The sequence below is a fragment of the Sabethes cyaneus genome, chromosome 1 (assembly GCF_943734655.1).
Source record: "Sabethes cyaneus chromosome 1, idSabCyanKW18_F2, whole genome shotgun sequence".
In the NCBI taxonomy this organism is placed as follows: Eukaryota; Metazoa; Arthropoda; class Insecta; order Diptera; family Culicidae; genus Sabethes; species Sabethes cyaneus.
In genome coordinates, this window is record NC_071353.1 from 142,120,011 (window position 1) to 142,141,805 (window position 21,795).

At 40.7% G+C, this 21,795-nt stretch overlaps 1 protein-coding gene and 1 non-coding gene across 2 annotated transcripts in view; both read left to right on the forward strand.

Moving 5' to 3' along the window:
* Positions 1-21,795, forward strand: part of LOC128733300 (nuclear factor of activated T-cells 5) — an 83,593-nt gene that overhangs the window by 14,614 nt on the left and 47,184 nt on the right. The window contains exon 4 of the mRNA XM_053826920.1: positions 19,864-20,281. Coding sequence (XP_053682895.1) covers positions 19,864-20,281 — 418 coding nt within the window. The remainder of the gene's footprint in view (positions 1-19,863; positions 20,282-21,795) is intronic.
* On the forward strand, positions 10,750-10,854 carry LOC128733238 (U6 spliceosomal RNA). Its single transcript, XR_008411912.1, has one exon. It is a non-coding gene; the product is annotated as a U6 spliceosomal RNA (small nuclear RNA).

The window sequence follows — 21,795 nt, forward strand, 5'->3', positions numbered from 1 at the left end:
AAAATGTGGCAAAACTCTCCTTGCGGCTAAAACATATTGGAAACACGTTTTTTGACAGATGATGCAACAAAGACACGATCACGGTAAGCCATGGAAACATGCTTTCGGCTCACTTATGTAGGCAAATTAAAAGTCACCAACCAACCAGTAACCTTTTCGGCAAACTAGATACCTAGCAAATGTTGGTGGTTCCAAACTTTCTACCCTAGCCCACAGGTACAAATGGAACACGGCGGGTTCTCCAAAACTGCGTGCGTGATTGCAATACTTTTTTCGGTGCGAAAGAAAATGAACAACCCACTTTGCAGAATACGATGCGATGCGTTGCGTCGGTTGGTCGATCGGTCGGAATATGTTTTCGACAACACTTTGCGCGTCATCATGATGATTCGCTTCCTTCCTTCCTTCCTTCCTTCAGATTTCGGGGGGTGGTCATAAGGATAAGAATCTCGCGAAAAGACGCGTGCGTTCCGTTTGACTTCGTCATACTTTTTTTTTAATTGTTTACCAACTGCTGTTGTTTGTTCTGCGTTTGCGTTGCGTACTAGGTTGTTTTGATTGTACGAAATTTTTGACGACAGAAACCGTGGTAAACAATTATTGTCATGCTTTATTTTCGGTTCTATCCCCTAACTATACTATCTCGCGGTCTCTTGCGTTTTTTTTTAGTTCTCTCTCTTTCTGCTAGTCTCCTCGAGTGAACTCGAGTAGCGGAAGAAAAGAATGAATAAAAAATACAGGAAACCTGAACGATTTCACACATTTCGGTTCGATTATCGGTCTGCCTGCCTGAGGACCGGTCGGTACCGGATAAAACTGGAACCGTTCTGCAAACCAGTGTGCGGCTTTGTGTTGCCTGCCTGAATGGATGGATCGGTTGGATGCATGTTGTTCTCTCTTCGGTCTGTTATCATCAGCAGCACCCATTGAAACCGGACTAGCTAGTAGAAGAGCTCGTGTGTTGGCTGTGGTGTTTACTTGGCTGGATTTTTCGTCGTCGATGCGTATATGATTAGTATTTAGGTTTGTGTCGCTCTCTTTCTCCCGGCTGCCTCTTTCCCGTTACGTCTTGCCGCAGGCTTTCGAGTAGATAGATCGTCATCGGGTTAGTCGTCCTCCTCGCCGACACCGACCGTTGCTCGAAGCTTGAACGGCTGTGCATACTTTAGTCTTGGTGTGAATCGCTCGTTGAAAACATGCTCGCAGCGGCAGCGCCGGCAGTCCTCTTTAGCCCTCTTCAGTTCGCCTTCCGCTGAACGAACGTGAAGTGAAGTTAACGCGAATCACGACGACCAGAAACGGGACAAGAATATATGTAAAAATTTGAAAAAAAGAAAAATATCGCACGGCACGGCGCGTGTTTACTTGTTGTGTTATACCTTTTCGTGTTTCCAAGTGACGAAGATCTGTCTGATTAACGACGGCGACGACGAACTGGCCAGATCGTTTCGTTTCCCAGCATCCGTCCCAACAGTCGTCAATCGAAGAAGTAGTATGGTTCGGCACATGTGACAAACAGTTTCTCCCATCCGTCAGTGGCAAAAGGACGTAAAATTTTTCGCCGTTTCGTGGCATGTTTTGATCGAGTATCGCGCGGCTGCCGCGCTCTGCCGATGGTTATCAAATTCAAAAATTCGCCGTACGGGTGGTGGTGGTGGTAGGCTGTGGCGCTCTGACAAGAGGCGGTTAGCCTTCTAAATTGATTTGTTTTTCTGGTGTTTTCAATGTGTGGTGACAGAAATGTGTGTGTCGTCGTGATAGAAGAGACCAACTAACTAACAAGAGTGTTCATTGAAATGTGTAGCTGTCCGAAATCAGCTTAGCAAAAATTAGCAAGTGAATTAAGTGTGAGCTTTCTTCGAGCCGTATTCGATGCTAGGAGTGTTTCAAAATGATTTGGATTGATTACGATCCTCACTGATTTAGTTGTGTGCTTTGATAAGAACAAAGCTCGGCGAGAGAGAGAAAGAGTCGTGAGTGCGTGCGTGAATGCGTAATCGGAAGATCGCTGATGTGTTGTTGACTGGGAGATTATCGTTGTGAGTAGAGCGAGAGTTTCTTAGCTCGTGGGTCGCCTCCGGAAGAGCTGTCTGTGTTGTGTTGTGTTGTGCGGTACGCGAACGGGATCCCGTTGACTGATCGTGTTGATTGTTTCGCGGAGAGCTACCTCTAACGTCGTTTACTCAAGCGCACACGCGAGAGCAACAGAGCGAGTGGTACCGAGCGCGGGATCGTTTGCGAGAAAGAGGAAGCAAACCTGAATCTAGTGCGATTCAATCGTACAATGAGACCTAGCATATCGCTAATCATTAGAAGATTCAAGCGCAACCGTATCAGAACCATTCAGCAGCAAACAGTGCGTCGATCGCGGACAGAAATCGTAATTTGCCTGTTTGTTGAAGTGCCATAGTAGAGAAAGTGTTGTGTTCGTTATTTTGTTTCAATTTTTGTTTTTGTGCCGGAGTGTGGTGTGGTCAGTAGCAAGTCATGAGATACACGGGCGATCGGCAACAACAGTCGTCCTACAGCGGCGAAGAAGCAAGCGATGGTGAAACGACTTCCCGTTCGCCGGAACAACCGCCGCGATACGCCCAGCAGCCGCCATACGTTGGCAAAAATCGGCTCCTGCAAAGTTCCCAGTGGAGTAAGAGCTACGATTCGGTGATCAATTACTGGAATACTCGTGATCCTTCCGGTCGCTACCGGAGTGGAGCCGCCACCGGCGGCGGCTATGAAGCACAACAGCAACAGACTCCGGTGGAAGCTAGATCGTCGGGGGGACATTCAGCCGGTAATGATTTGCAATTGATTATTTAATGATCGTCAGTGTGATAACTTGTTTGTGTCGAAGTTTTACCCTGTTTCATGCGTGTCTCAGTCCATTGTGAATAATTTGTCTGCGCGCAAATTTAACTTAATTTGTCCAATTGAAGCCTGATTTGCTCAAAATTCTGGTGTGGCGAGTGTGAACTAAGCTCGAAGAGTAGTGCGACAGTGAAGGTGAAGGAACGTATTTGTATTCTGAAAAGAAGTTTGTTCGCTTGTTATCTCCAAAAAGCCTAGAAATTATTCAATGGTTGAACTTCGCTCAAGATTTAATCTTGAGCCTATGGAAAACATTTATATAGTCACTACTAAAATGACTAACACGTATTAAAATTGTAATATTATTGTGTTGTTTTGGAAAAAATCTGATCTTGAGGATCGATAAAACGGTTATTAGCGACGTGCGTGAAAGTGTCAGCTCAGCCGCCATGTTATTTTTATTTGAATTTATTGTAAACAGTAAAAACTAGTAATCCCGGTAACCATAGATACATGTGCGCCGCCGTCGCCGACACTTGCGCCTGCCGCCACCGCCGGCGGTGATCATGTTTTCCGCGCTGGTTACGGTGTTCCCAATATGTGACGTAAGATGCGGGACAAGCGGCACACCGGGAACAACGAGGAAAGTTGAGCATATTTTGGGATTCTATTACTGCTATGAACATTATTTAGTAATTTCAGTATAAATTAGGGTGTCAGTATTGGGCTCTTTTGGTGAAAACCGTAGAAAATACCGGTAGTACCGGTAAAATACGGTACAGCCCGGACTCGATTATCCGGGTGCTCATTTTTATTTTCGGCCCGGATAATCGAATCACCCGGATAATCGAATCATCATTTTTGGTACAAAATTTTTTTGGTATGTCAAGTTTTTTGACTTTTAGGTATCAGAAATGTTTTATTGATCTATCTTCCCAAAAGTCAGAAAAATCCTTTCTTACGAGTTTTTCCACTGATGATTTTTTTGGTTCAATATTATTTTTTGTATGTTATGTTTTTCAATATTTAGGCATTATAAATGGTTTTTTATTGTTGATCAATCTCCCTTAAAGTCATAAAATTCCTTTTTTGCAATTTTTTTACTGATGATTACGATGAAGATGATGATGGTAATGATGATGGTGATGATGATTTTTAAGTAAAAAAGCTGATTTCATCATCGTAGGATTCATTTTTGTTTTTTTCGCCGATAAAAGGAATATAAGAAAGGAATTTTGTAGCTTTAGGGAGGTTAATCCATGCTTGTCCAGTTAGAACCATCATGTAGCCTGAAAATTATAACATTTGGGTTTAAAATAAATCAGTGAAAAAAAAAAAATTTTTTTTTCACCCGGATAATCGAGTCTAAAAACCCGGATAATCGAATCCCCGAATAATCGAATCCCCGGTTAATCGAATCCCCGGATAATCGAGTCCGGCCTGTATTGGCAGATTATTCAGAATCACTAGAAATGTTGATGTTTTTCAGTAAATGTTTTTTTTTTTCAAACTTTAGCTTCAGTATTGTTGCTTAGCAAAGTATAATTTAGGCAGATATAGTACGCTTAGCGATTTACTTCTCTTGCTAGAACGGATTTTGTTGCCAACTTTTCCAACAATTGAAAAAACTTCCGCTTTCATCGAAGTCTAACGAACGGCACTAAGTGCATCAGGAATTTCCCTTTATTTCTTCAAATTTATAGTAGGGAAACCAGCGCTTAACTATTTTCGAATATCTCGGGATTGTAGCTTCCACTATAATGAATGCCTCGGCTTCCTACAATCTCTTCACGAATTTTTCCTCCATCCCCAAACCGGAACTCTGGATAGCGTCATTCTCTTAAGCATCATTCACAGATACATTCTGTTCTCTGTTATCAATCCCACTATTCGCAGATTGGAGAGTTCATCTGCTCAAATCAAAGTATCACTCGAAAGACTTGAAAAGTATTCCAAATTCAGTCCTGGCAGATTCTTAAATGGCACGATTGCTTAAAAAACGCAAAGATCCCTGTATTCTAATCACGATCCGGAATCGTCGAAACAAATAAATGAAGCTGACTTTCTCGTACCTTCGCTTCATACATGAAGTCACTTGTTTCATTTGTTGAACAGAACGTTTCAAGCAAACTTCAGCTGAAGTTAGTGACTGTAAGAAATGACGACGACTGGCAGTAGGTTAATTATAACATGCATTAAATTGTAAGAAATATTACTGAAATTCAATTCAATTGCATTCAAAGTTGTTGGTCTTCTAGTGAATATTTGATAGATGAATACAAATGAAACTTTAAAACCGGTCGTCATGGTGAAGTGAAAATCGTTTCATGGTGCCTGATTGAAGTTTTGAAACGAATCTGCGTTGCTGCAGTTGAAACTGAAGTTTCATTACTTCATTGTTGAGTGACTATTGTATTTACTATTGTAAGCGACCTTGCCGGGCCCTGATCTTGATTCCTAAATTCATTATTTGAAGTTTCGAATAATTTGGTGGCTTGTAAAGATCAAGTTGTTCAAAAATAAATTGAAACGTGACGTCTGGCGTATACAATGAAAAATTTGCATGAAACATTCAGCAAAGATGCTGTACTAATCCACAGTTCCTCCCTCTTCATTGCTAGTAATCGAAGAATCTCGTCAGTATTAACACGAAGTTGTTTTTCTATGAGTTTTGAAATCTTCTATCCAACTTAGTTCTTCTTTGAATAAGGAAACTAAAAAAAACTAGGATATTAGAAAATACCGGAAATACCGTTTTTTTGCCTTTCCATAACCGGTATTTCGGTATCCAAAAATTGGCCGGTATTACCGGTTTCGGTACTACCGGTTAGACAGCCCTAGTGTAAATGAAAATAAAGCTTCAAAATTGTCAAACATGAGTCGAAATGTCGATAACTTTGTTTGAGAACATTTTTCAAAATCACGTGAAATTTTAGCCTAGGTGCTACATTCAATTTTCGAAGCTTGACCCTCTGCTTTTATATAACAGACTTCACCGCCAGCTGTTAGAGTGTAGGTGACGGTAGGTGGGCTAGTGCTATTGACGCCCTATTGACTCTTACAGCCTCTTCCAGCTGAGATACGAACTTGCAAAGACTGGCTTGTTAGACAACGAATCACCCTGAAACAACGACAAAATAAAACAAAACACGGTAAGAAACGAAAAAAAAAAACGGGAACAGACAACAAAATAACGAAAAAAAGACGCCAAAACAGCACCATAAAAGACGACGAAAAATGACAGAAAACCGACGAACACATGACAAAAGACCTTAAAAAGATAACGAAAACACGACAGCGAGATCACAAAAAGACGACGAATACGCTAAAAGGCAACAAAGAGATGATAAAAGACGGCGAAAAGACAACAATGATATGATGAAAAATCGAAGAAAAGATGGCGAAAAAGCGATGAAAAAGACGAAATACGACAAAAATGCAATGAAAAGACGCCGAAAAAACGTTACAAAAGCGACAAAAACCACCAAAAAATAAAATGAAAAACGACAGAAATTAGAAGGGTTTATGTCATGCACCCTTAAATAAAAACACCGAGCTCGGTAAAATTTTGCCGAAATCTCAACAGCCGACCGTTCGGTAACATTTTTTATGTTGCCAAACGTTACTAAAGATCCGTAAACGTCGATATACATCATCGACATTTTTGCCGAACGTTCGGCTGTTGAGATTTCGACAAAATTTTGCCGAACTCGGTGCTATTTTTTAAGTGTGTAAAGATAGACTTGGCGTAGGACTACGGATGTAACCTATAGATATAGTCCTTCCCCTTAATACTACTAACTACCAGCGCTTTGCATAGTCAACATTCAATAAATAATATGTAAAAGTACACAATTTCAGGATGGCAACTCGAAGGAGTTGGAAAGCAAAGTTCCCTAATTTGTCCAGGTGTATTTAATAAAACTGCAGGTTGCATATTGCGACATATTTTTGACAGAAAATGTGTTTCGCTCATTCATATTTCAATTATTTTTCAATCAACGCCAACTCACTTTCAAGTAAAATCAGCTGATTATCAAAGTTTTCTCATTGCTGTTCCACCGCATTCTTCTTGTTACGACATTCATTGTCTTCAAAGACCATTGAATATTCGTTTCTTGCTTGCACTACAATCCCAGGGTGGTCACAGACTTTGGAAAAGCGGCAAATGCGGGAAAATGTCGGGAATTAGAATTTGGAACCTGTCGGGAAAAATGCGGGAAAAAGTCAGGAATTGAGTTCCTTGATAGAATCTGGGAGACATGTCGACACCCCTGCAATTCTGAGACACACGAATCTTTAGATCTCGGATGAAATCTTCGTACCAGGAATTTCCTCCACCTGCAAAGACGAACTGAAAACCGTCTATAACTGTGAGCGTATGGCACTCTCTGTATCAGCTAATCAGTATCGTAATAGTGGTGTGTGGACACTTCACCTTCCAGTTGATTTTAAGGTACGTCGCTGGGCTTGGAATCAAAAATCTGCTAAGCACTTGAGAAGATACGCTACTATCAGACACCTGAGAAGATAACTCAGGGTGTGGGGCTAGGTATCCCGACCGCCCGATCGACGACCACTCCCCAGACGTCCGAGCTGGAACACATCCTTTGGACTAAGTTATCCGGAGTAGTGTCCTGTCCGCTCACTGCCATCATGCTGCTTCTCGCGCCCGCGAAACGAGGGCATATGAAGAAAGCATGTTCTGCAGTTTCCTCTACTTCCATGTATTCGGGACACGCGGGGAACTCCGCATGCCCGAACTTGTGCAGATACTGTCTAAAACTATCATACCCTGACAGAATCTTTGTCAGGTGGAAGTTGACTTCGCCGTGGCGCCTATTGACCCACCCGGATAGTTCCGGGACAAGTCGAGGTGTCCACCGGCCTTTTGTGGAATCATACTATGCCCGCTGCCATGTGGTCATCGAGGCCGGTCTTGTGGTACTCCGTATGCCTCTAGTTCCACGTTGGTTGAAGCACTCTACGTCCTCGCTGATGATGATACCAATAGGCATCATACCCGCTAAGACGCAGATTGCGTCATGTAAAACTGTGCCACTCTTAAGCACATGAGACGATAGGTGCTTTCCAGCTTAGCTAGATAGCTTTTGGTGCCTAACGCCGATGACCACACCGGCCCGCCATACCTGAGTATGAACTGGACCACGTTGGCTAATAGCCTTCGCTTGCTGCCATATACCGCAGAGCTATTAGACATCATACGAGACAATGCCGAAATAGCTGTGGAAGCCTTCTTGCAGGCATAGTCGACGTGGCTCCCGAACTTGAGCTTGTCGTCGACCATGACTCCCAGAAGTTTTAAGGACCGCGTTGACGAAATAGTGCAGACCCCGACGCTGATATTTACTTGCTGCACCGACTTGCGGTTGTTCACCACGATAACCTCCGTTTTATGATGCGCTAGGTCCAGTTTCCTGGATCGCATCCAATTTTCAGCAATGCCTGTAGAGTGGGCAACCGTCAACTCAATCTCTCTGATAGATTCACCATAGACTTCCAAGGTGATATCGTCCGCAAAGCCGACAATCACCACCCCTACCGAGAACTTTAGCTTCAACACCTCTTCGTACATGACGTTCCACAACACCGGGCCCAGTATGAAACCTTGCGGAACCCCTGCGGTGATTGGAACGCACTTCTGACCCTGCTCTGTGTTGTAGCATAGCCTAAAAATAACTTGCCTGTGAGATCTTATGTGTCATTAGTGAAATGCCAGTGTCAGTTTGTCAGTGATTTGGCCTCCTAACGTTTTGTTTGACAGACTTTGTGGCCAACTGTTAGCGTGTAGAAAATATGATAGATTCGATCATACAACGACTAGTGTATTTGATCAGTATCGTACCACGAGACCAACTGGGAGGAGGCAGTTATCAATAAACGTTTAAATTGAAATTCCGTGTTAGGATCGGTACGGTAATTTGTGTGTTAACCCCAAATTCCAAAGTCCCAAATCCCTGGCCATCTTGATACGTGGGTCTAACTTTGAAATTGAATGAAGTAATAATGTTTAATCTCACTGACTTGGTCGTCGCAACGTTGAATATGAGACCTACTATCTTGTAGTTGTCATCAAGGTTATTCTGCATATCATATTGTCGTCAGCAGAGCAAGAGAATGTCGTCGGCGAAAGTCAAAAGACTCCAGGGTAATCCTCGGTCTGGTTCACTGTCAATGGTTCCAATTAAAACCTCGTCCATCACAACGAGGAACAGTTACAGTTGACAGTACATATGTAGCCTTATGTCACTCCTGCAGTAACACATATGGGGTCCGATAGGAGGCCATCGTGCAGCAATTTGCACTAAAACAATGAGATAGACTACTTTATCAGGAACTCTTCTACGCCTTAGTGCGCCCCAGGTGTTTTCGTGTTTCGGTCGAATGCTTTCTCAAAATCACCAAATACCAGAAGAAAACAGGTCGGAATTTCGATGACTTGCTCCAACATATGATCCAGGCATCGATTGGCAGGGAATCTAGTTTACTATTGCCGGAGAGCAGCGTCGATTTTCTACCGGATTCGATTAAGGATTACCTTACAGAGTACTTTGAGAGTAATACAAAGCAACGTGATGCCACGCCAATTACCGCATTCAGTTAGGTCTCCTGTTTTAGGGACTTTGAAAAATATGCCCTGCATCCATTCCATCGGAAAGTTGCGGTTTTCTTATTGCTAATATAATGCTAAAAAGCAGATGCATCATCTGGGCTGACAAAGAAGGGTTTGCCACTAGCAGAAGGCTGCAAAAAGTAACGTCGTCATTCATCACATAGATAGTTAACCCTGGCTTATAGGACTTCTTAACAGCCCTCCCCAGCTTGGCGTATCGTTGACGGGCTGCTGTCTGAGCTGATCCTTGTTTCGCTAGGCTGTCAGCAAGCTCATTACTCTCGTTTCTACAGTGTCCAGGCACTCTGAATAATGAAACTTAGTTTTGGCGGGAAAGTTCTCTTAGTTGTGCTGCACTGTTAAACTAATTTGGATGCATACTTAGTGGACTTAAGAACCAGTCGTGCCCAGGCTGTCCATAAAGATACCTGCTTTTCGGCTACTACATTATTTGAACTTCCACTTCTGTTTCGTGGCAGAATCGACGAGTGCACTCCATAGACCAGGGCTTAAAAAGGGATCGCAAGTTGAATGTGACTGCCGTGAATGCGAACTTTCCAGTCAATCTGCGCTTGCGCTGCTGCCGTCGTACAATTCATGCGGCATCTCAGCAAAAGCAAACAGTCGATCTCCCGTTTTGCTTTGCGCTTTGAGAATATAAACTGCAAACTGACTGGAAGCATACGGTGACGTATTTTTTCGTTTCTCTTTTTGTCTCCAAATCGGCTGCTCACAGTAAAAGTTTGTCACCCAGACGTCGGTCCGACGCAAGCAAAATATTCGTTTGTATTGGACGGAGTCCGACCGACTTCTTCCATGCACATGTAGTGGTTGTTTTTTTGTAGTATTGAATCATACGATTGTGCGGTTGCTTTTCGTAGCGTGGTGATTGCCAGTCATTTGACTGTTTTGCAGTCATTCGCTGCTCCAAACGGTAAAGGCAACTTAATCGAAACGAAAATGTCAAAAAGTTTTAGAAGCCGTTCGTTCTGCAGCGTGCAGTCGGCGTTTGACTGAGCAAAATGCCAGTTATGTTATGCATAGCATTCGTATTCCACCTCTAAACGGACGGTGTGAACTTGAATGCGCGTTGGTGTGACTGCGGAAGAAAAAAAGGATCGGTCGAAGCCCTGCCGTAGACTCATAGTAGAGTGATAGTTGCGATCCTTGAGCTTTGCTCTGTAATATACACAGCATATGTTACCTTTATTTTATAATGGAAAACGAAGGAAGTTTCTGTCGGGAAAAACTTAAATCTGGTCGGGAAAAAGTCGGGAATTTTTTTCAAGAAGTTCTGTGGCCACCCTGCAATCCTAGCTTCGGGTGGACATATACTAAAATTGGAACGAGACAGAGAAGTATGGCCCCTGTGCAAGGATATGACACACAAAAAAGTGCAAGTGCTTTTAAAATTTGCTATGTGACAGACCATAAAATATTTGGACCAATGCGAATAAATTTTTATTTTGATTGTCAGATTTTCTTCAAAACATATAAAGTCGTCTTTACTTCGACTGAACTCCTTACATCGATAACTGTAGCACAAAGTTCATTTATGTTTGTGTTCCAAGCTTAATTTAGAAATCAGTTTTCAGTTATTCAATTCGAGGTTTGTTTTAAATTTGCTAAATATTTTTTGAAACTCGATCCGTTCCGTAAAATTTTTAATACAATTGTAGTTGTTTGTAAAACAAATTCCGCAAACCCTTTTAATATAAAAAAATATTTTATCAAGTGAGCATTAGTTGAATCGACCGTTCTATTCTATTTCACTTTCCGTTATGTAATCATCTATTTTTCGTATCATAAACTGCCTCCCAAAAACGTAATAAAAGCATATTTATAAATACAGTAATATTCCGATTTTGTCAGCTCTCGATTTTGTCTACCCCCGATTGTATCAGCTTTTTATCCCGATTTTGTCAGCCTATAAATTTTGTTTAACTTTTGTGGTTTTAAACATGGGTTATAAAACTTTTCAACCTGCTTGAAACTATACTGATTTTGTGGAAAGAGTTTTTGAATAAAATGATGCCTTCTGGCGAGTAATTCGGAGTCAAAATTGTAATATTTTTATAGTAAAAGTTCTATAGTTTCTAAACAACCAAAGGTTTCAGCAATGTTGTGTATTTTTACTATTTGTATAACTTTGTAAAACAAGAAAAAGTTATTAAAGCAGAGGAGCGTTTGGTGCGAAAAATTTTAGACTGAATACTGGGAAAATTTTGATCTTCGGCTAAAAATATTGGGTAGTTTGTGGTAGTGGGACTCCAACCCACAATTTACTAAAGCACTCGGGTACCAACCGAGAAATTGTCAGTAACGCGAAAAAGTCAGTAACAGTTAAACAGAGAAAAAGTTATGCAACAACTACAAAAACAGCTAAAATAGAAAAACGGATTTTAACGATTTCGGTTGACCAATTGAGGGTTAAAATTTAATTTTCAGTAGAAGTTTTCGATATTGCAAGGTCTTAAGTCTTGAATGTTGAAAAATTTTCGAAAAAAATATTCCCGATTTTGTTAGTTTCCCAATTTTGTCAGCCCAAAATTCAACATGGGGCTGACAATATCTGAACATTATTGTAATAGCCCTGCGTGGACCCACGTCCATAGGCGGCAGTGTCTCTGATGCAATCTTCCACTTTTTTCTCGATTATTCGCAAATTCTACTAAAAAAATTGATATATAATTATAAATTCTATAAAACGTTGTTTTACAGAGTCGTCTATGATGGGGTTTTGGGATCTTACTTTGGTGTTCTGCGAATCGAGTCACATGCCGCAAAAGGCCCGTCTTAAAACTCCAATGACATTCGATTCAATTCGACTAACGCTGAACGAAACGCAAGTGGCAGCAAATTAAAATTAGCCGCCATAGTGTTTACTAAGCTGCCGCCTGACTGAACCAACTAGATCATGTTTATTATCGTACTTGAAAACCCGTTTGATAAACCGTTTTGAATACCCAAACAATTTTGAAGTCATCGGCATACAAAAGATTGCAACCTATCGTAAATATCGTGAACAATAATGGCCCTAATTTACTCCCTTGTGGGACACTTGAATGGTTGTGAAATTCTTCTGGTTTTTTTGATCCCAATTTGACACACAATCCACGATATTTACAAATTCTCTAGGAAAAAGTCAAATAATTCTGTCACGATTTTGTATAAATCTTTATCTGCTATCAGCGAAAGCGAATGAGTTCTTGCGATAGCCGGCGCACAGGTTTTATGGAAATTTCTTTACAGTTTATGTATTATTTAATGTTGTAATGTAATTGTTTTTGTGAATCCACGAATCGTTTGCAAGCATGAAAATGATTTGAAAGTGACAACTGCCTGTACAGGAAGAAGAGAAGGGTTTGTTGTAATTTCATTAACCATTAAACACTTTAAGTGTTCCCTTTCTTCAGTCCTATTTATTGCAATCGTCGTAACGAACCGACAGTCAACCGCTGCTGACTCTGGCTGGTCGGTGTGTTTCGTTTCATTTCTGCGTATCACACAATGCACCTGCGCGCTGTCCCGACGGAGCGAAGTGTTGTGTCCATCCATTCTGGTGAAACACGCGCGCACAGATTGAGGCAGATTAGATACAGTGGCTCGTGTCATACCGCTTCGAAAGCCATCGGCCATCGATACATGCAAGGACATGTCAGTCCAGTCTGTCGATATCTGTGAATTAAAATGTGCTGAAAAAAACAGCGACTTCGTCGGTCGTTATTATTCGCTACATTTCGTTCACTGACCGAGGAGGCCGCTGGCGGTGGCATCGACGGCGGCGGGATTGTTTGCCTTTCTGTGGCCAGCTGGCTTTCGACTTGATCTGGAGCGTACCGGTTTTCAAGTTAGCGGTCGGTTGATTATGAGAACATAAAATAGTACACTTTTTGGACCGACTACCGCAAACAGAGGATGTTTTTCTCCCGGTAGCATATTGACCTTCTTCGATTGGTGGGGGAAATTTTGTCCGAATCTACGTTGTAGAGAAAAATAAGGTGGTAACTTTTCTGAACTTCGGACTTCCCATACTAGGTACCAGAAAAATCTGGATTTTGCTTGCTTGAAATCTTTTAGATGTTCGACAGTGTGCAAAAATTTTGTTTCTGGTTTCCTACAAAAAAGTCATCACATCTTATCTTGCACATTTTATAACTGTGGTGAGCAAATTCAGTGGCTATACACTTTACACTTTCTTTACACTTGATATCATATTTAGCTTTTTTTCTGAATATTTCAGCATTTTAATAATTAGATGGTTTTTTAACCCGCTTGATGATATATAAAATCGGTTTAGGCACACTGCCAATCAAGTTCTTTAAATTTTCCATTTGAAAATCCGTCCACGCTTCCAAAATTGCCACTTTTAGCTTGTAGGTATATCCGGATGCCCAAGTTCTGTAATCGAACTAGGTTAAATATCGGCATTATTTGACTGGAACACGCTAAAAGCTAAAATTTTTATCTAGCAATTGCTGCAGATTATTGTCTTAAACAATATTATGAGAGACAGATGTGTAAAAAGTAATCGAAGCATTCGACGCAAGCGAATCGATCCAAATCGACCTTCTCCGATAAGGATGGCAGAAAGACTACACGTTGCACATATATTTCAATTTTATTTGTTTGTCATCTTTTAATGCATGCTATTTGAAAAAAAACACGTGCACGAGGTTAAATAGTCATAAGAACATTAAGTTTTAAGAATACATAAGTATATGTCTGCCTGATGATTTTTCAAACCGTTATGTACTCTCAGGCGAAGCATTACAAATTGGTAGACAAAGTTTGCTAAGCGAAGAACGTCACTCGCGTTCTCTTCACTTAGTGCAGTTTCGCCGCGTGGCAACCCTTTAGCCACTAGCGTGCCCAAACATCAATAAAAGGTGGGGCAACCAGCCTTTCAGAAGAATGTTTTGGCCTGGTAAATCGAGTAATTATTTTTTTGGTTTCTGTTGTCACTTTTCTTGTTTTTCCACCCGTTTTTGGCTGTTTTTAGCTTTAGTTTTCTGTTTCATTGTTTCGTTTTTTTTCGTTTCTTGTCGCATGTTTTTCTAATGGTTCTGTTTTTCGGTTTTTCGTCTTGTTTTCCATAATCTTTTGTCATTTTCATTCCCGTTCTCCGTCTGTTCTTTTCCCTTCTTCCTTTTTTTGTTTTCAGTTGACATTTTTTTCTAACTCCTTCTCTTTTTTCGTCTTCGCCTGCTCCGTTTTTTCTCTTTTGGGTTACTGTTTTTTCTTCTTTTCTGACACGTTTATTCCCTTTGGCCCATTTTTTCCCTATTTCCTTTTATCCGGTTTTCATTTTTCATCTCCCGCTTGTCATCTTTTCTTTCTTCAACGTTTTTACTATTTTTCTTTTGTTTCTGTCCCATTTTCCCTTCCCATTTCCATTATGTTCAATGTTTCCTCCATCGATTTTCTTTTCTCTCTCTAATTCTTTTTCTTTTTCTTTTTTTCTCTTGTTTCCTTTTTGTTTTCCCTTTCTCTCTTTTTCTTTTCTGTTTTCCCACCATTCTGTTCAGTTCTTTTTTTCCGGTACCGTCTTTCCCGTCTACTTGTCTCGTTTTCTCTCCTTTTCTTTCTCGTTTATTTTTTTCTGTCCACTGCTTCCTCTTTCTCTTTTTTTTTCTCTTTTGTTTCCGTCTATCCCATTAACTGCTTTTCTATTTTTTTAATTTGCGTCTGTTCCGTTCTTTCTCTTATTATTGCTCCTTTTCAGTCACGTTCCCTTTTTCACTTTATCCTGTTTATCTTCCGTTTTTATTTTTTCCTCACCATTTTTTGCTCTATTTTCTGTTCTGTTCGTTTCTCGATTTGGCTTACTTCCGCATTTTTTGCATTTCTTTTCCTCCCGTTTCTATCCCGTTTTTTCCTTTCTTGTTCCGTTTTTTCCCTTTGGCTGTTCAGTTTGTCCTCAATTTTCTTGATCGTTTTTCCTTGTTTTCTCTCATTTTTCTTCTTTTATCTTCCGTTTTCTGTCCAGTCTCCAGTCTGTTTCAGAGTTTTCTGCCGTTTTCTTCTTTTCCACTTTTTTTTTGTCTTTTTACGTCCCATTTTCCCTCCAATTGTGTCACCAAAATTTTTTTTTCAAGCCAGTTTTCCATCACTTCATTATTACATCATTTGTTTTAGATTTGGACAAATTTGTATTGGATTTGGTCTGAATTGGATGGGGTTTTGATTGATTGCGATTGGATTTGGATGATACTGACTGGATTTGAATTGATTTAGCCGGTTTGAATGTATTTGATGGCATTAGATTGGATTTGAACAAATTTGGATTGAATCTGGATAATTTTTTATAGTATTTGGACTAATTTTAGTGGGATTTGAACAAATTTGGATGGGGTTTTGTTTAATTTCGACTGGGTTTAGATGATTTTGGTCGGAATTGATTTCATTTAGATTTGGCACGGTCAGATTTGTATCGGATTTGGGCTAATTTGGAGTAAATTTGAGCTAACTTGGATCGGATATGAACTAATTTGGATGAGATTTAAAATTGATTTAAAATTTATTTTGATTGGATTTGGACTAATTTAGATTGATATCGCACTAACTTAGACTAGCTTTGGACCTATGTCGATTCGATTTGGATGATTCTGATCGGATTTAGACAAATTTGGTTGGATTAGATTGGTTTTGAACTAATTTGAGTTGGATTTGGACTGATTAGGATCAGATTTGAATCATTTTGAATTAGATTTTAATAATTTCTATTTGATTTCTATTGAATTTAGACAACTTTCGATTGGACTCGTATTAATGTGGTCGGATTTAGATTATATTGGATCGGCATTGTGATTTAGAGTAGCATTGGACTAATTTCGATTGCATTTGGATGATTCTGGTCGGATTTGGACCCATTTGGATTGGATTTGCACCGATTTAGACAATATCTTTCGGTTGGATTTGGACTGATTTGGTCGGATTTGCTTTTCTTCCACTAGCCTAGGACTCGTTTCGATTTAATTTAGAAGATTTTTGTCGAATTTGAACTGATTTGGATTGGAATTGGATTAGATTGCATCGGATTTGCATTTAACTGGAGCGATTTTGGACAATTTCGATTCGATTTGGATGATTTTGGCTGGATTAGGACTAATTTGGTCGGATTAGATTGGTTTCGGACTAATCTGGATTGGATTTGAACAAATTTCGGTAGGATTTGGACCGATTTAGATTAATTTCAATTTGGTTTGGGTGATTCTGGTCGCATATGGATTAATTTGATCGAGTTAGACAGGTTTTGGACTAATTTTGTTTGTATTTGAACAAATTTGAATTGAATTCGAACAATTTTCGATTGGGTTTAGACTAATTTAGATGGATTTGGGTTTGTTTGAATGGGATTCAGACCGGCTTAGATTGGATTTGCACTAATTTCTATTGGATTTAGATGATTTTGGTCGGACATAATCTGATTTGTATTGGATTGGACGAATTTGCACCGATTCAAAGTAGCTTTATTCCAATTTAGATTAGTTTTAGATGATTTTGGAAGGATTTAGATTAATTTAGTGGGATTAGATTGGTATGGATTAATTGATATTGGATTTATAAATTCGATTTAAATTGCACTTGCAATTCTATTCGGAACTGAACTTGATACTTAGACTTACGAAATTAACATGAAATAAATATTGGGATTGGGCATGAAATTAGAATTGAGTTTGAAACTGGAACTATTTTCACGCAAATAATTTACTTATGGCAAAAACAGTTTCAGATTTAATTCAAAACTTTGGACTTCTAAGTTATTTAAAATTATTTTGTTTCAAATTAGATTTTAAAATGAAGGTGGGGTATATGCCTCATTGTGTCTCAGCCTGGGCACGTCAGTGGGCATGATGGCATCGTAATATTGTGCCAGCTTATCTCTGTTTCGGTTGTCTTCCTTTCGTGTTCCTGCGACTAAAAAATCCCACCGCTGTCACCATATTGTAGCTCCCTGTGGACATCAAAGTTCGGACGTCAAAGTAACGTACAAGTGCGTAAAACAAAGCTCTCATGCAGTATGGATCACGAAACTCGTTTGCAATTCTCATTGTAAATCCCAAGTTTTTGTTTGCTTTGGAAATGATGCTATTGTAGTGGTCCTGAAATGTGTTCTGTGAAAAGAACACCAAGATCTATGGCGACAGTTACGCGTTCAATATTCTAGCAGTTTAAGAAATTATTGTATTGAATCGAAGCGTTCTTTCGGCTGTAACTGATTACGGAGCACTTGGCAACGCTGATGCTAAGCCGGTTGCATACACCCCAAACATAAAATATGTCAATCAGCTTTAAAATTCAATACAATCAGCAACTGAGCAAACTGCAAGGTGGATTTTAAGGTCATCAGCGTACACGATTCTGCATCCTGAAGAAAGTATCATGCGTAAATCGTTTTAATACAGCAAAAATAGCAAGAGTCCGACGTTGCTGCCCTGGGGAACGTCTGAGGTACTCGCGATTTCGAAAGAGTAGATGCGCAATTCTTCAGTATAATCGAAGGTATTCCATCGGGTCCGGGAGACCCCGATGATTTCAGCTGCTTCAAGGCAACTGCAACTTTATTTTGCGAGAAAGTAGTTATGTTTATATCGCACACGTTTGCAGGAACAAACTTCAGAGCTTCCTGCACGCACGTCAAGGACTGAAGCACTACAACTAAATAACGAACACGTTAGAGAACTGATACGTGAGAAGATTATAGATGTCTTCAATATTGCTGGCAGATTGCGCTTCTCGTTATCGAATGACCAAAAATGTTTGGTCTGATCAAAAACCGTCGACTGACTTTAACAAACTCTTGTCTGGTGATCGCATCCCGTATACGGGAGTATTTCTGCAGCGCTGCAGTTCTCTTACGCTATAAACGATGAAGCCATGAATTCTACCAGGGTGATTTCCGCTTTGGACTGGAACGAGGGACGAATTCGCGAACGAATGATAAGAGCAGTGGATTGAAGTTGGGTAAGAAGCAGTTGATTGGGATACAGCCATTCTCACATCAACCCCATCCAGGAGCGGTAGACATCAAACTCTCGTTCATCAGGAGGTACTGGAGGATGTAACGGATCAACTTTGATAACAGCTTTAGGTGGTTGGATCACATCGCACTGATTGACTGCATCGACATTAGCAAACACCAAGTCTAAGGCCTGGTCACGGTTATTCCTGAATACAGAGCTAGTATGATCGAGTTGAGCTTTTCCAGAAGCGGGGCATTTCCAACGAAGGCCGGGTTGGTTGTAATTACCGAGCAGTAGGTGAAAGTCTAATGATGCTAGTTTCTTGGATATTGTGAATGCAGAATCAATATGATGCTCAACGCACTTCGGAGAAGTAGAAAAAACAGCGAGAATATAGACTGAACCAAGATAGATACTTCGGTTATCTCCATTCGCATTAACTCAAAGTTGTTCAATCTCACGTTCATCGATCATTGCTGATTCAGAAGAACACTCTCTCCTACACCTCTTGATTTGCCTGAGCCAATGGGATCGCGGTCATTGCGGTAAAGATTATTTTCCGTTCAAAACCTTAAACATAGCCGGACATTGAGCCAAGTCTCGGTGAAATCTACCACATCAATGTCGCAGCGTCGCTAATTAAAATGAAGAAATCATCGACTTCGATGTGGAGTCCTCTAACGTTTTGATAGTATAGGTGGATATAGCCAGATTTTGGAAGAGTATCATCAGAAATAATTCGGGAGAAGAATGGTTGTAAATATATGTTTTCCCGATAATATTTTTAGACAGGATTGTTTTTCAACAAACCAAAAATTGATTTCTCGATTTGTATCTGGCCCGATAATAACCGACTGGGTAAATTTGGTTGGAAGATGTTTTCGAGGCAACGAACATTCTGGGTATGTTTTTTTTGTCCCGTACAAACCCCGTCGTTCTACCGTCTAGTTTACATTACAGCATATAATATTGATGAAAATTTGATAATTATGTTTACAAATTTCATTCTATCGACGCTAATTTAATTTGGACCATTTCTGTGTGATTAGAACCTAGAAGAGAACATGTTTGTCTTGTCTAATAACGGTATAGTGGATGGAAATTTCCCTCGGACGATAATCTGCCAGGTGTGTTAAGTGACACAAGCTTCGGGGTATTAACTAGTAAAAATCTAAAACGAACGCGATAATTTCCTCCAAATAGCTAAAAACTGCCAAATTTTTAAGATATAATTTCTATAAAAACTGTTGTAGGAAAGCTCTTCTCTTGGAGTTGTCCAAGTCTTCGTTAAAATCAAATTGACAAAAAAAACCTAAAAATAAAAAATAAGAAAACTTATCCAATTTAATTCTACTAGGTATGTGTATTTTATTCAATGACAGATACGTATTCTACTAAGACGCTCCAAAAACTTCAGTCAAAAAAAACTTATTCTTGCCATTTGTTCTTTCTTTCCAGTAAAACTAACCGTCAGTCCCAGCGCGACCCTTGCCTCCAAACTGCACAGAAAAGTATTACGGGTGCCCTCGAAGCGCATTCCCGGCAAAGTTCACCCCGGTAAGCTCGCATCGGTGGCCTGCAAACTGACGGCCGCCAAGCAGCGACTTCACCAACAGCAACTGCAACAACATCAGCAGCAGCAAAGCCAACAACAACTGCAGCAACAGTTTAACTTGCAGCAGCAGCAGCAGCAGCTTCCGCTGCAGCGACCCTCCGCATCAACCGCCAGCGTCAACAACTGTGATAACTCCAACGACTCCGGTCTTGGATTCGACCGAAGTCTCGATAGTGCCCTCAGTGCCCAATTCCATTCGAATCATACCTCAACGATTGCCGGCAACGGCGCCATTGGCGGCCGGCTAGTTCATCACAACAGGTGAGTACGCTCGTCAAATCATTTCGAGTTCCTTCCAGCAAGCTGTCATCTCACTATAGTCATCCTGAATTCGTACGGAAGTCTGTAAGAGTCACCCCCGGAGGGGGTAAAACCCAGTTAAAGGTTTCGTAAGATCACATCCGGTCGTGTCGTGAGAGACGAAATTTGCGTAGTTTTAAATCCTCGAATGGCTCCTTTGGGTGACTAAACGCTCGACGTTTAACCGGTGCGATCGCTCGGCAGCGATGAGTGTTTTGATTTATCTGCGAAATCGAATTCACTGCTGTGGAGAGTTCGTCCGTTTCCCTATTGGCAGCGTGCCGGCAGCAATATATTACACCGGCTTGCCTCTCCCGGCAAATAACGTCTAATTAAATCATTAAAAACAATTTATGCGCGACACGCTTGGATGGCTGCGCATACTACTCTGACGCTGCGCTGGGGCACTGTACAACAATACGTCTTGCGTTCAGCAAAAAACGCAAAAAATCGATCGCCATTGGCTATTCGAACAAAACAAAAACGGAGAATGACCGATCGCGAATCGCAGGGTTATCATATTTTGAACCACAGCGGAACCGCAGCAGCAGTAGCAGCAGGAAAAGCGAAAACTTTGCTCGAATCGGCGTTTGGATTTACCATTTCGTCGTGTTCTATTTTGGGTTTGCGTAGTTGCAAGTGATAATTTAGCAACAAAACAAATTAATTAAGGACCTTTGACTTGTTTCAAATTGCTTTGGAATAATACCGGGGGCCGTATAGTAAAAAAGAGCAACTTTCTCTGTTTTGATGTTCAGTTTTTTTGCTTCCTTGATCCTTTAAGTTCGCGCAATGCGCAAACGCGATCGGTTCTGGAATAATTTCGACGAGTCATTCTCACGCTCAAGTTTTTTTTGCATAAGCGTGTTTCCTCGTTGTTTTCCATTATATCTACCTGCTTCAGCTATTTTTTTCTCTATCGAGACGTTTCTAGGCGTTTAAAAACGCTTCTATAAAGCGATTGAATTGCTCACCGTAGTAATTCCATCTGAGTAATTGACGGTTTCGTTCGCTTTAGTCAAATCTCTAGCCTGCGCGCTACGGCGCGCCACACACCGATCCGATAATCTCCGATGCAGTAGCGCTGTGAATGCATGAATGAATGCTGTAAATAGGGCTGAGGGTGGCTCTCATTGCCTTATTCTAATGCCACGTAGTACGTTGCAGGCTGTATTTTCCCAGCAGACATTTCCAGGACCACCCGATCGATCCGGTGACTCAATTTGTGTCATGTAATGAAACGCATATTGATATACTGAACTGTCATACCTGTGCGTTCGTCTCACCCTTTTCGTCCCCTTTCTAATGTTACCAGAGAGGAGATCAAGTGCAGTGACGTTTCATAGTGGACTGAGTGATGGGAAATACCAGCACCCAGAATGTCGTTGTAACCTGTTTCGATACACCTTTGGCACCTAGAAAAGGCGCCAACACCTAATAGCATGGGTCTCTCTTTAACCGGGTAAGCCACTTAG